A 14,962-nucleotide genomic window follows, 5' to 3' on the forward strand; every position below is an offset into this window, starting at 1 on the left:
TGTGCTCTTTGGTGTTGTCACACCCCCCTCCACAAGGGAGTCCTCACTGGAGCTGGAGCAGTCTTCAGCTGAGGTACTTGCTGGTGACTGCCCCTCAGTGTGGCTCTCCTCATCCTCCATGCCACTGGGTCCCTCAGACTCCTCTCCATTGGAACCAGTATGGCTCTGCGCCTCCTCTAAGTCCGTGGAGCTGTCCCCTACAGTATCTGCCGATGATCCTGTGAACAAGGAGGAGAAACAGAATCACATCAATCAATCAATCAATCAATCAATAATTTGTAAAGCACACTACATACCCGTGAGGGTTTCAAGGCGCTGGGGGGGGGGGCTGCTGCTATTGGTCGAAGAGCCAGGTCTTGAGTTGTCTCCTGAAGGTCAGCAGGTCTTCGGTTTGTCGCAGGTGGAGGGGGAAGGAGTTCCAGGTCTTGGCGGCGTGGTGGGAGAAGGATCTGCCTCCGGCAGTAGTTCTCCGGATGCGTGGGACCGTGGCCAGGGCGTGGTCAGTGGAGCGGAGTTTCCTGTTGGGTACGTAGAAGGAGAGTCGACTGTTGAGATAGGCTGGGCCGGTTTTTTGGAGTGCCTTGTGTGCGTGGATCAGTCACCTGTATTCACTGGACACATGACCTTAAATGCAACACATCACTGTGCAAGCCCTGGCATCATTTAAAAGCAACAGCTAAATTGAATACAGATATGTGAACCTGGCACTTATCAGTCTGCCAGTAAACCATGCTTTGCGTAGACATGCTGTCAATGGACCCATCACTCCATAGTATGTATGATGTCAGTCATCACATGGGCAGGCATTCACTGATTACCCAGTTGTCTGATCTGCACTGATGGTTACTGTCATGTGTCATTACACACATGTCTCATCTCAGGCCACTGACTATGCATTTGAGACAGCATTTGTGTGGTCGAACTCATTGTTGATATGATGAACATACTTCCTTTCCCAGACACCATGATGGCCTCATGTCTTGAAACGCAAAGATACAACAGTGTGGCTGCAGGACAACAGACAAGTTCCAATGCTGCATGCCCCAGATTTTAGTGTGAAACACAAGGCCACAGGCCTGTCTGGACAATCAGACAGTACTGACTCCTGTCCCAGGGACAGTGCATGCCGACTCCACAGTCAGCACCGTGCCACACTCATGTTTGCATTGTGAATGGAACCCTGGTAGTGGCCATGTATACATGGTCAACACATGCTGCACACATTTGAGAGAATCTGATAATGTCACGTTAGAAAAATTACACATTTCAGTTTTTGAGTCAACAACTATGGATACCTGAACACATAAGGGCCTCACAGGGACATAGTAAGGCTGCTTAAACATATCCGTTCAACCCACCATTATGCACAGTTGAGTGTCTACACACATATGTTTTGCCCTGTGTGCAGATCCACCAACCACATGTTCGATGTCTGTCCATGACAAACATATAGCAGACTTATGAACTACAAAAATCTATGCCAGTCCACCATGACACAGAGTCAGACACATGATAAATACTTTCACAATGGGTAAAGTGTTGGCTCACACCCAAGATTAGGAGGCCAGAGTGTCTCAGATGACCGGAGTAGGCATATCTGTCCATGGGTCATGTGATACATGGGATTAAAGGTAGCACCATGCAGGTGACTATGCATTTGTTACACTCATACACATCATTTGTCTGAAGCATCAACATTGGTCATGTCTGCTGCACGGGTGTGTAGTCAATACGTCACACTCCTATGCTGAACCACAACAGCAATTTGTGCATATATGGGGAGCACACACAGAGCACAGGTCATTTCTCAAACAATGTGCTGACACATGTCACACAATAGACTCACCCATGTTGCTCAATTTAATGCCCCTGTTGCAGATGTGGCTCTCAACATTCCCTTGGACAACAGCAAATACACACAACCCAAATGACACATGTCAAAGAGGGGAAGGAACAAACCTAGTCATCAGATGAGAATGGGGCTTCACCAAATGTAGCCACATGGTACTTGTCTGAGCAGACAGACAGACTGTGGGAGTGTAACATGACTGAAGGAGTGCAAACTGCAGGTTATACACAATACACCAAAAAGGCATGGACTTACCCCCCCCCCCTTGCTGCTGTCTGGCCTTCAACTGCCCATCCAGGTCTGGGAAGACCACTGCCAGAATCCTGAGCATGTGGGGGGTCAGGGTCCAGCGTCCGCCCCTCCTGCGAGGAGGCGATAGCTTCAGCTGAACTTTGGGCTGTGACTATGACTCCCTTCATGCTTTTGGCTATACTCACCTTCCCAGCAAACCATACCTTCCTTCCTAGGACTCTGCTTCCCTGGGAGTGAGTGTAACTGTACTAGGATGATGGCTGACAGCGTCTCTTGTTGTTTGGAGCCAAATTCTTGCTGTGTTTGCAAGTACGTTTGTACATGTATTAGCATAGTTACATGTTCATGGGACATTGAAGGTATTGTGTTGATCTAACTGGCAGACACATCACAGGATATTTTGCTTGGGGTTGATGTGGCTTGATGACAGTGAATAGTTTCACTGACCCTCTGACTTTAATGTCTGTGGGTGTGGATTGCTATTGCCTCACAATTTAGATTAGTTGTTTGTATACTCACCAGGCTCTGGTATTCCGGATAAGCAATGGATGCCCACCGGTGGGAGGATGGCCCGCATCTTCTCCTCCCGGGAAGTAAAATCCACTGGTTTGGCAGGAGGGCCATCGCCAGTGCGCTGGCTCAGGGCATGGTATTTGCCAATGAGCTTCTTGACCCTCCTACGTATGTCGTACCACCTGTTCCTGATGTCGTCCATTGTGCGCAATTATAAGGAACAAGGAGACCCTAGGAGTCAGAAGGGACCAAGGGTGTAAACATTGTTATAAAGGAACAGTGGTCCCATTCAATTCGAGTAAATTAAGGTGCCACAATTAGTACAATGAAAAATTGGGTTTTATGTTGGAAGACAATGCAGAAATAACTAGTAAATTACAGTAAATAGTGAGAAAAGTAAAACAGTGAGTGAGTTGGTGGCAGGGTAATAGGAAATCAGCCGATTTCCGGTACCCAGGCAAGTGATTTAAGAGGTGACTTTTTGGTGCTCAAAGGTAATTGTTAACAAAAAGTCAGTAAAACATTTCATACTCCGACATTTCAATTTGCAATACACTGGAGTTTAGAAATGGTTGTCAACAACGTTTCGATCCCTTAACGAGTGGTGGGATCTCTTCAGGACAAGAGAATGACAATTAATTGCCTGGGAGGTAGCCTAGTGGGGAGGGGGAGAAAAACAATATGCAAAGTTAGGAAGGGAGCATAGGAAGAGTAAAAGAAGGCGAAGGGAGAGTGGATTAAATTAGTAATATGCGGGAAGAGAGGAGTGTCAAAAGGGTGGTGCAGAGAATTAATTCATCAAGGTGGAGGAGACTTACAGTGCCCGGAACGGGAAGAAGATGAACCACAAATGGTAGTGTGTGATGCGCAATTGCGTCTCAACCAACACTAGAGAATATTAGTGTTGAAGTCCGGAATCCGTAGAATTACGTGTAGGCGGGAAATTGAGCCTGTAGGAGAGAGGGAGAGTCAAGGCGGGGGGGGGGGGGGTTGGTTAGTTCGAGGAGTGCGAGAGCGCAGGGTGCAAGTGGAAGAGAGTCAGGCTGAGGCTTACCAGAATTACGGTGAGACACTTGAATAGAAAAATTGGCCCGTCAGAAATTGTCTCAGACCGGGACTCGAAGGATGTTGCAATTCCGTGTGGGCGGAGAAGTGAGCCTGCAGGGGAAAGGGAGGGTGAGGAGGAGGTAAGGAAGTGCCTGAATGCATGGTAAAGGGGGAAAAAACGGCGGGCTAAGGCTTACCAAGGTAACGGTGGATCAATGGGAGAAGTAAAAATGGTCCGTCAGATGCGTGCCAGGTCTAAGCTTGATTACGATTTCAACACTAATATTCTCTAGTGTTGGTTGAGACGCAATTGCGCATCACACACTACCATTTGTGGTTAATCTTCTTCCCGTTCCGGGCACTGTAAGTCTCCTCCACCTTGATGAATTAATTCTCTGCACCACCCTTTTGACACTCCTCTCTTCCCGCATATTACTAATTTAATCCACTCTCCCTTCGCCTTCTTTTACTCTTCCTATGCTCCCTTCCTAACTTTGCATATTGTTATTTTTCTCCCCCTCCCCACTAGGCTACCTCCCAGGCAATTAATTGTCATTCTCTTGTCCTGAAGAGATCCCACCACTCGTTAAGGGATCGAAACGTCGTCGACAACCATTTCTAAACTCCAGTGTATTGCAAATTGAAATGTCGGAGTATGAAATGTTTTACTGACTTTTTGTTAACAATTACCTTTGAGCACCAAAAAGTCACCTCTTAAATCACTTGCCTGGGTACCGGAAATCGGCTGATTTCCTATTACCCTGCCACCAACTCACTCACTGTTTTACTTTTCTCACTATTTACTGTAATTTACTAGTTATTTCTGCATTGTCTTCCAACATAAAACCCAATTTTTCATTGTACTAATAGTGGCACCTTAATTTACTCGAATTGAATGGGACCACTGTTCCTTTATAACAGTCCATTGTGCGCAGGCAAGCTGCTTGCACGTTCACTTTGTCCACAATCCTCTCCCTCATCTTTGTTTTCTGGGACAGGGGGTCTATTGGACCAATGCACCAAATAACTGTGGCTCTACTCTGAGGATTTCATCTACCATGGCTTCCAACTCACTATCGGTGAACTTTGGATTCTTCTTTGGGGGCATGGTGATGGGTGGTGGTGAAGATAGATGTGGGTGTGGCTGTGAAAATGAGGGTGAGTGAGTAAAAGTGATGCTGGGTGTTTGTGAGTGTGCTTTTTGAGAGGTGCTAGTGTTGTGCAGGTTGTGTAGTGGGTGGGTTTTGGGTGTATATCTCAGTGCAGTGTAGTGGTGTTCTCTGCTGGCAGGTCTGTTGAATTTGCTAAGGATCATGGTATGGATTTTGGCCCTTTATATAGGTGGAGTTGTGGCTGTGTCTTAGTTTGAATATTTTTTTGTCAATGCTTGTTTGTCCTTTTTCTGTCTATTTTAGTTGATTCATTTGGAGCATGATGAGACATTCAGTTGACTGTAACGGACGTTTGTAGCATCAATTGCGGGGTGATCCGAGTCAGTCACAGTCACATTGTGCTATGTTGCAGCGTATGCGTCGGGCGCAACGGGCTCTTTTCATTGCTATTCCCTATGTTCCGTATGTTTCGGTTTTACGTCTTGAGCTCCGTGCGAGTCAGTTTAATTTCACACATATTGCATCGTCCTTCGCAGGTCGTATGGCGCATGTTCGTGTCAGTCGGAACTAATCACGGTCCGTGTCGTTCGGAAGGGTTCCGGGTCCGTTTACGAGTGAGACAATGTTTTCCGTACGTTTTGGTCAGACTGAATGTACTCCGTGTGAGTCGTTTGTATTTTGTACAAAACGCATCGTACTTCGCAGGTCGTAAGGCGCGTGTACGCGTCGGTCGGAATTATGTCCCGGTCCGTGTCAGTCGATACGGTTTCCTACCCGGATCGGAATCGGCCCCTAAGTATTTGGAAGGGACTCCCTAAAAACTCCCCTTCCAAATACTGAATTGCGAAACACAAATTAGGATTCACTGTAAATATGAAAAAGCATTTTTGCTGTTGGAAATGGCACAATTTTGCTAATCGGGACATTTCTAAATGGGAAAATGCTTTTGTACATATGGGCCTTGGTCACTGTTTGTCCTAGATGGCCTTCATTTCCCAAATACCCAAATCTGTCTCTCAAATTGAAAGGAGGAAAGAATTCATCACTTCACATCAATGTTTCCCATTTGAGTGACAATACTCCAGACATTTTAGCAAATGATTCTCTTTGATCTGATTCCGATCTCCCTTGGGCCAACTCTTTATTATATCATTTAGTGCTTAATTTATATATTCATGCTTTCCTACTGCCTCAAACTATTCCTCCTCAGCCCACAGCAATTCATTGCATCCAGTAATGCCACCAATTATTCCTCATCTTCGTGTCCCTCTAATTCATCCACTCATTTTATTGGCAATCTTGCTAAATAATCTGCCCTCACATTTTTCTGCCTGGAATATTCATTACATTAAAATGTTACAATAAGAAGTTTGATCTCAATCTGGTCAATCCTTGGAGTATGATCTTTAACCACATCCACATTAATAATGTTTACAAGTAGCCTATAGCCAATCACCAGAAGAAATGTAACTCCTTGTGCAAAACATGTACATCTTTCTATCACCAAGCAACAAGCCAATAACTCTTTTTCAAAGATAAAGCACTGTATTTCAGCTTTACATAAAGTTTGGACATGCCATCAATGGTTTCATCTAATGCCCCCTCTTTCTATGATAGGACAGCCCCTAATCCAAACTTACTAGCATCCACTCTTAGGATACCCATGGTTCTCAGATCATACATTTTCAACACAATCTTTTCTTTCAATGATTTAAATTCTTTCTCACAATCTTAATCATAATCAAACAATGTATTCCTTCTAAACAAGTGCTTTATATTCTCTGTAGAATTAGCATAAACTCACAAAATCAAGCAATTGCTTCTGCATGCCCAGGACGTCAGTAAGCTCTTTTTTCTGAATACCAAGGTCCTAAATACTCAATCTTTTTTTCCTAAATTGACACTATTTTATTAACTGTAATTTCATCGTTCTAAAATCCAATCATAGTCATTCTTATATTTTCCTGCTTCTCGACTGATGCAGTGAGAGGTGACTGCTCCTTCAGTACTGTCAAAAACTTTAAACATCAACCTTTACATAGGAATCAGCTGGTGCAGATTCAAACCGCATTCTTCAAAATTTAAAATTCCCACCAGGTGACACAAAATCTGTAAAGTATTTAGGTTTAGGTTTTAGTTCCATTGATGATAGGCAGACAGGACTGATTTTTTAAAAGTAGTGTGCTTCCCTCATGCCATTAATATATCATCTCATCTATGCTTGTGGAGTGTATAGGTGTAGCCTGGCTTCTAAATCCAGTGCAAATTAGTTTCTGTGCTATTACTAGTGGGGAAACCCAGAAGTATGATTCTATAGGTTCGATTACTTCTCAATCACTCATTTGCTTTGATTAATCTGTGAGCTACGCTCTAATGAAAATATCACATTTCTCATGTGCTTCACTTGTTTAGTACCCTCTTTAATATGAATTCTATGTTTAACACTGCCAAATTGTACCTGGCTTGGGGCTGACTGCTCACCCATCAATTTCCTGAGTATACTGCAACTTTCTTCTTTCTCCTCTTATCGCACAGCAAACTTTATTCTCTTACTTCAGGTTTCAATGTTATTCCGGACATACCCTGGTTATACCATTTTAAAGAATTTGAATCATTCTTTGCGACATACACTTTACCAAATTTACCTTCTCTTGAATTGTAGTACCATCTAAAAAAATCCTAATAACTCAGCTCTCCTAACATTGTATTGGACTGGTGCTCAATCAGGAAGTTCTAACTTTTTTTGTGCCAATGTTCCCAGAATCAAGCAATGGATTTTATATTTGACCATGAACTTTTATGTTTGTCTAGGGATCTATGTACCATTCATTGTCAACACCGACCATTCATTTTAACTCCTTTCCACTAGATTCTGAATTTTCCTTATTACTATCATCGATAGTGTTGATTTGTTTGTTTTTGACTTTGACAAACTTTGACAAAATAACATATCTTCCCACAAATCGCACCAACAGCATTCATAGCTGGACATGGGTTGGACCTTGCCCTTTTTGCCAGGCACTCTAAATGTTTTGCCTTCACTCCCTTCCTATGCTAAACCCGTTTTTGTTGGCTTTTAGGACTCTGTGCACATTAGCACTGTTAACCAGTGCTAAAATGCTGGTGCTCTCTCCTTAAAATATGGTAAAATTTGGACTAAGCCTAAATGGAACATTTAAGTTGCTTGTACGGACCTAGTAAATGGAACTACCAGTACCCAGGGCCTGTAAATTAAATGCTACTAGTGGGCAGCAGCACTCATTCTGCCACCACTAAAGTAGCGTCTAAAAATTGCCTCAGGCCTGCCACTGCAGCCTGTAGTGGAGTTCTAAACTGATATTCTGACCTTTTGCCAGGCCTGCATCTTACTTTTTAATACACATATGTCACCCTTAAAGTAGGCCCGAAAGGATCATGGGGCAAGGATGCGTTGGTTTTCAAAAGTAGGACATGATGCTTTAAGTTTTACATGTCCTGGTAGTGGAAAACTCCTAAATTCACTACTGCAAGGCCTATCTCTCCCATTGGATAACATTGAGTTACCTTATTACATTTGATAACTGCTAACATTTGATTTGGAACAGAAAGGGATATCAAGCTTTGAATCAAATGAATTGTACTTTAAAATCCTCTTTAATGTTAAAATCAGATTTTAAGTCACAATTCTGAAAGTGCCACTTTTAGAAAGGTTGGTGCTTGTTGCCAGTGTTCTAGGTCTCATGAATGTGAATGGCTTAGCTGTTGGGCTTTGTATATTCCTCCCAAACAATGAGACAAAAGGTGACAAGGTATTGGCAGAAAGGGCAATCCTGTCAGGATGGCTGGGGGCAGATCTGTTCTCTGCCCCACTTATACTTTAAAGGGCTGCTTTCACCACACACATACACACACACACAGAGGAACTTAACATTAGCCTTTGATACCCCAGGCTTCTTGGAGTAGTGGCAGGTGAAGGGAAGCATGTTCCAGAACCAGATGTGGAGGTAGTCCACAGTGTTCCCCCACTTCAATGGCTGGCATCAAGTGTGAATTTTAGACCCCCTGAGCCACTCATCAGTATAACTCCTGGACCTGTGGAAGACTTCAACACAACTGCCTTGTAACCCAGATGATTACCCAGCTGCTTGAGACCTGCCTTGTTCCCCAGAGGACTTTTCTGCTATTACTGGAGGACTACCATGTTGCTTGAGGCATTGCTTTCTGCCCAGAGGCCTGCCCTGCTGCTTATGCCTGCCTTGCTACTTGAACCCAGGACTACCAGAGTGACTCCAAGGGCTAGATTGCTGCCTTCCGTGTGAGCTACAGGGACATAACAAGCATTAGAGACCTTGAACCTTCTGTCTGGCATCTGCTGGAGCGAGTCTCTAACCCCCAGGTCCTGGACCTTTGGTTGTGGTATTGATGACATTACTCATGCCTAATAATAAAACTTGTGACTTATAACATTTTCCACCGAAAAGTGGCCTGAGAACCGACAGAAGACCAAGACTGACCTGCTCGTTGATGTGCCCTAGGTGCATTGCTGATCATCCTGACTGCAGCAGCTTTTTCTACATTCTTCTCTTCAGCAGCAAAGACTACTAAGCGGGACCTTTCAGCAAAGGTGTTTGGCCTAATGGGGCCCTTGTAGACTACAGCCTGCAGCTTCATCCCAATGGAGATTATAGACTTTTAAAAAAGAATGACAAATTCTGAAAGTAGATATCTTCACAGCGACTCCGTCCAGTGGCTCCCTGATGACAATGCATTCTCCTTCTACACAACCAGCTGCCTTGCCCCACTGAACTTTACATTCTCAGGAACTTTTCTCCAAAATGTATTCTAAATCTGGAGGGAAGCAGAGACCGTGCCTGATCCACCTCGTGCATCCAACCCGCGCTCCTTTCAGTAAGATTTAACTTTTGACTTTGTCTTGGTCTCTCTCAACCCAATACCCGTGATTGGCGCTTTAATCTTTTAGGTACCATTTTACGCTAACATTTTCAAAAATCATAACTCCAGTTCTACTAATTGGATTAATTTGTTTTAGTGTCATTCTTTTTATTAAAAGATATCCTATTTTTTTTTTATTTTGTTAGGGATTTTCTTCTTGTGTTGTCTCCATGCTAACCCTGACTACTTTTGTGCTACCATGTTAAAAGCTGGTTAATTTAGTGACTTTTGTGGTTCACCCTGACAAGGACTGTGGTTGCTGTTTGAGTAAGGTTTTTAAAACCCTCAACCAATAACCCAATTTCTTACAGTATGGAAGTCATCATGCAGCATGAAGAGAATCCACAATTCCAAAATAGATGTTCTTTTATTTATAAAAATATCACTTTAGTATAAGCCATTACTCTAATTACCATTAGCCGTTTTCTTAGCATAGTTCTATTATACTTATCTAATGTTTGAACTTTCTTTTATTCTAATTCCTTATGACTTCTGAATGCTGTTCACCATGTCCATTCTTTCATTCAACTAGAACAAGAACCATGAAAAAGGGCTCTAGCAGGATAGAAATATTAGGTTTAGTTGGGAGGTCAACTTATTATTTGTCGCATCTGTAGTGCTAGCTTCACCTTCAGGGATAAGTCCTAATTATTTTGATACTCTGTATTCTGTTTGTATTAGAGGCATTGCTCTACTGCAGCCACGGAATCCACTGACAAACACACATATTATTCTCAAAAGACATTTTTTACTTGTTAACATTTTCTTCAAAACTTTACAAAGTAGTAATTTTGTACACCGGTGAACAGTATGACTGCAATGACAGATTAATGCACCATTGATAACGCAACAAGAATAAACCTTCTCAATGGTAAAAACACCTAATTCCCATAGACCTGCACATGTGATATACAAATGAATTGGATAAAGCAATGGCTATATCATTGGTCTGTAATAGCATTCAAATTCTATGTGTGTTCTTTGTGGGTGGTGTTGATACTGGAAGATATGGGTTGACGCGTTTTGGCTTTATCATTCGTGGCCTCTTCAGGGCAATGCTGACCAATTGTCACTCGAGCGTCTGCCTGTTGTAGAATAACTATTGGGTCAAAGCTTTATCGCAATGTGAAACAAGACAGCCGCCATGCCATCCTCCTACAGAAGTAAACGAGGAGGAGCTGGCTTCTAAAAGACGGGATCCTCTATTTGTTGGAGCCAGAGTTGAGCAAACAAAAAAGCTGGTGTCCCAAGGGGTGGGGTGGCAGGGATGCCAGTTGTGAATCTGAATTCCTTGTAAAGTGGTACCCAGGTTGCATTGTTCGGGGTCAGTAGCTGGTTTGGGTCGCTGACAAGGTCCGCAAACTGGCATGCAGAGCTCACTAGGCCGTGCTGTGTTTTACTCAACATAGTGTCTTTCATAGAATGAAATCACTGTTGCATATGCTTGCCTCTGCATCTTTCAACTATTTGGTCTCTGATGAATTGTGTAGTAAAGTTTTCAAATGCACATTTTGCTATTAAATGTGTGAGGCAGCTACATATGAGCCATTAAAGTCTTCCTGAAGCTGCTCCTTTGTGAAAAAATGTGGTGAAAAATACGAAAATGAACATCAAAATTAGTTTGTAATTTTATTGCAGTATCTTGACATTTGACTAATTCTTGTTCTCCTTCTGATAACTCATAAAATGCTAAAACCTCAAATAAGCTTGACCTTCAAATCCTAAACCCATAAAAAATATTTTGCTCTTAGGGCTGAACCTGTTACAAGCAATGGATCATAACTGTTTAGAAAATGTTCTCAACAAAGATTTCTATTCTATGGGTGAGTTCCCTGCAATTTGAAGATATCGTGCTGGAGGATTAACACAGCGCATTTTTCACTCAGAATATAATTTCTTCAATAGGATAATGAACACATATATGTGGATAACAGCACTTCTTTCTTAGGTACTCTGACTATTAAATTGTCTAGTAAAATTAAGCATCAACTTCAACATAAATACTACTGATCACTGTTAGATTACTTTATATTTTCACCCCCAAGGGATTAAGACTTAAAGCAGATGGTGGACAATAACTGAATTTGTTTCTAGACTTTGGATAAAGTTGATAACACATACATACATACATACATACATACAGCAAATAATACAGTCCTGCCCGATCAAACCTCAAAAAACAACTAATTCACCCTACAGAAAATTCATGAACATTGCAAGAACAGAATCTGAGATTACTATTTGTAAATGAGTAGAATAATTAGGCTACCAAATTAGCATAAATGTTTAGTTAAATATTAATAAAAGGATATACTTCTAATTGAATGTATGCAAATGTTGGGACTGTTAGACTCAAGTGATTGCTGAAATTGTAAAACAGAGTAGAAGTTTTAAAACATATGATGTTCATGTCTTAAAGTCCATATTTTCAGAAGAGGAGTGAATGAAAAAACAGAAGTATTTTTAAAAAGGGAGCTACTTTTGAACTAATTCTGAAGAACAAGCAGATTCTTCACTCTGAAGAATGAGGAAATGTGGGAGAGTAGTTACACACTTATGGAGTCAATTGCTTTGCATTTGTGTCCACTAGGAAACCTCTGGCAACATTGTGATTTGAGGATATGGTATATCTGGCAAGGTTAGAAAACAGAGTTGAAAATACATTGAGAACTTTTGTGAGAGTTTGACTCAACTTTGCATAAAAAATATGTTTCCAAATAGAATAATAGGGTTAGAGAGATATTACTGGATGGTTGATTTCTTCTACTATTATGTTACTCCTTTATCAATTTTTGCTGTATGGATTCTACTTCCACTCTTTTCACATGTAGACTATTTTTGAACATGCTTGAGTACAATTAAAAACAATCATACCTGAATATACAGTGGAGCTTCTGTTGGAGTATCCAATTTGTAGATATCTATGTATTGCAAGCCTATGAGTTCCTAATGAGCCGAAGGTAACCAGTAGATTGCTATTCCATAAAAAAATACATTAATGCTAGTATTGCATCACATTGTAATTAAAAAAAAATAATGAATGAAATGGCTGATGGCAAAGAATTATTGCAACCTAAGAGGTTTGATTGTTATACCCTATACAGGTGACCATGGTGAGGACCGTTGCTGTGATTGGAGCTGGTTGCTCTGGGTTGGGTGCTGTGAAGATCTGTGTTGAGGAGGGACTGGAGCCCACCTGCTTTGAGAAGAGTGATGAGATTGGAGGGATCTGGAGGTACAAAGTATGTTTCCATTTTACAGACAAGTACTTTATTAGTGCAACTATACCTCATGGGGTGATGATTCTTACTAATCCGATATCTCTCAAAGCCATTTATGCATTTGATAGGTGGCCACCACTGCTGAAACATAAAAGAGTAAATAAACTGAATCAGTGTAATTGTTGAGTTGGTTAGTTTGTTGTCTGTTTTGAAGCCTTGATATTTCCCAATCACATCCCTGCAGTAGGAATAAAACTGATTTTTGCCAGTTTTAGACCGGAGTATTTCCTGAACTCCCTGACAAGGTCAACAGCCTATGCAGTGACCACTGTCGGTTCCCTAAGTATACTGACATACTATCTTCACAGTGCGAGAGGCAATCCTCAACCTCATTAGCCACACAATTCCCCATCAACCCTAAATCACACTGTTTCAAACCATCATGTATTCCAGCACCTCTGCAAATAGAAACAGGAATACCTTTGAGAAGACAAGTGGAATACATGAAAAATGCAACTGTTAACCCTACCTAGGTGTTGGGATTCGGCTAGAAGAGCTTTATTCAGCCCATGCAGAATGGCCCATATTCATCTGGTCTAAAATTTTCAAAATAAAGTTCCATTCCAGGTAATGAAAGCCCTTTTTGGCTTCTAGGCCTAATATTCTAAGCAGACCCTGAAAATTTTCAGCCAGGAGTAGTAAATTATATACCCTGCTGTATATTAATGTGCCGGATCATTTCCACATAAAGCTGATTGATCTAGGATTATTTTAATTGCCACCACTCCACCCAAACTAGTGGTCATAAATTTGGAGAGCAATTTGGTTTATGTAATGAGAAAAATGATAATCCTGTATAAATTACTACCCTCTCTTGCTTTTTTTCCCTTGGGAATTACTGTAATGAGGGTCCCTGTTAAGTCCTGTTAGAGATGTCAATTTTCTCTACCAGTTTGAAGGATGCAGACCATGTACCCATTAGCATCCACACTTTTTAAAGAATTTCACCTGAAAGGCATTGGGGTTGGGAATTTTGCATTGCTTGATTAATTCCACTGCCTCACCCACCTCTTGAACAATGAACCCTTTTTCTAAAATGTTCCTGCTTGTGCTGGCTAGGTGGGAAGCACCTGGTTCATATGAAAGTCAACCGTAGCCTCACCTTTGTCAAAACAGGATTATTACACCTTTTTATTAGTCAATGTGGCTCAGTGAAATAATGATCCGTGGCTCAGTGAAATTATGCATTAGGTCTCATCTGTAAGGTATAGCTTGAATCTTGTGGCACTGTTCCTAGAGAATTCCACTGTGGAAAACAAAAAAATAACGGGCGGAATGCTTAAATTCATCTCAGCCACTGGCAATACTCCGGCCACATCTCAGGCCATAATTTTTTGCCACCATGCCTCTTCACACAGGAACAGATATATGCATATCATCTTTGGCTCTGCTCCAATAGGAATAGTGCATCCCACACTGTTGGATAAGGTCCCATTGGAATGGAAGCAAAAGTAAGCCCAGACTGATTTCAGGCAAGCTAGAGTTTATCAATGAACCAAGTGTTCGTAACACACTCATCCTAATTAGTGATTTTTTGTTTCTTGTAACATTAGCACATCTGTGTCAGGAGGACTCAACAGTATGGAACAGAGCCAACCCTGATGCCTACACTGAGGGATGGGACCAATATAACAAAAAGAACAGAACAAGAGCAGAAAATTGGGGGAAGTGTTTGGACAGAATATCAGAAAAAAAATATTATGATACAAAAATAGTGTGCCAAGAATATCGGGACACCAAAAATATTGATTGGAATATCGAAGATAAAAATATTATTTTTAGTGTTGTTTCATGTAATATCATTTGTTAGAGTTAATTAGGATCCAATGCATTATAATGTGTTTTATTGTTTCTGTTTTTTTATATTTGTGCTTTTAGTTAGGTGTTTTTTTAGTTATGAAAATTTTGAAATATTTATATTTAGAATTTTTTCTGTATATAATCAATTGAAAATATGCAAATTATTATTTTTTTAC

The 14,962-nt window shown here is 41.4% G+C and overlaps 1 protein-coding gene across 2 annotated transcripts in view; it reads left to right on the plus strand.

Annotated features, from left to right (window-relative positions):
* The window catches only part of LOC146833816 (dimethylaniline monooxygenase [N-oxide-forming] 2-like), an 830,014-nt gene that overhangs the window by 542,208 nt on the left and 272,844 nt on the right, over positions 1 to 14,962 (plus strand). For both annotated transcript variants that reach the window (XM_085601707.1, XM_085601708.1), the window contains one exon: positions 12,810 to 12,947. In XM_085601707.1, coding sequence (XP_085457833.1) covers positions 12,810 to 12,947 — 138 coding nt within the window. The remainder of the gene's footprint in view (positions 1 to 12,809; positions 12,948 to 14,962) is intronic.

The sequence above is a fragment of the Triturus cristatus genome, chromosome 4_2 (genome assembly GCF_964204655.1).
Source record: "Triturus cristatus chromosome 4_2, aTriCri1.1, whole genome shotgun sequence".
Taxonomy (NCBI): domain Eukaryota; kingdom Metazoa; phylum Chordata; class Amphibia; order Caudata; family Salamandridae; genus Triturus; species Triturus cristatus.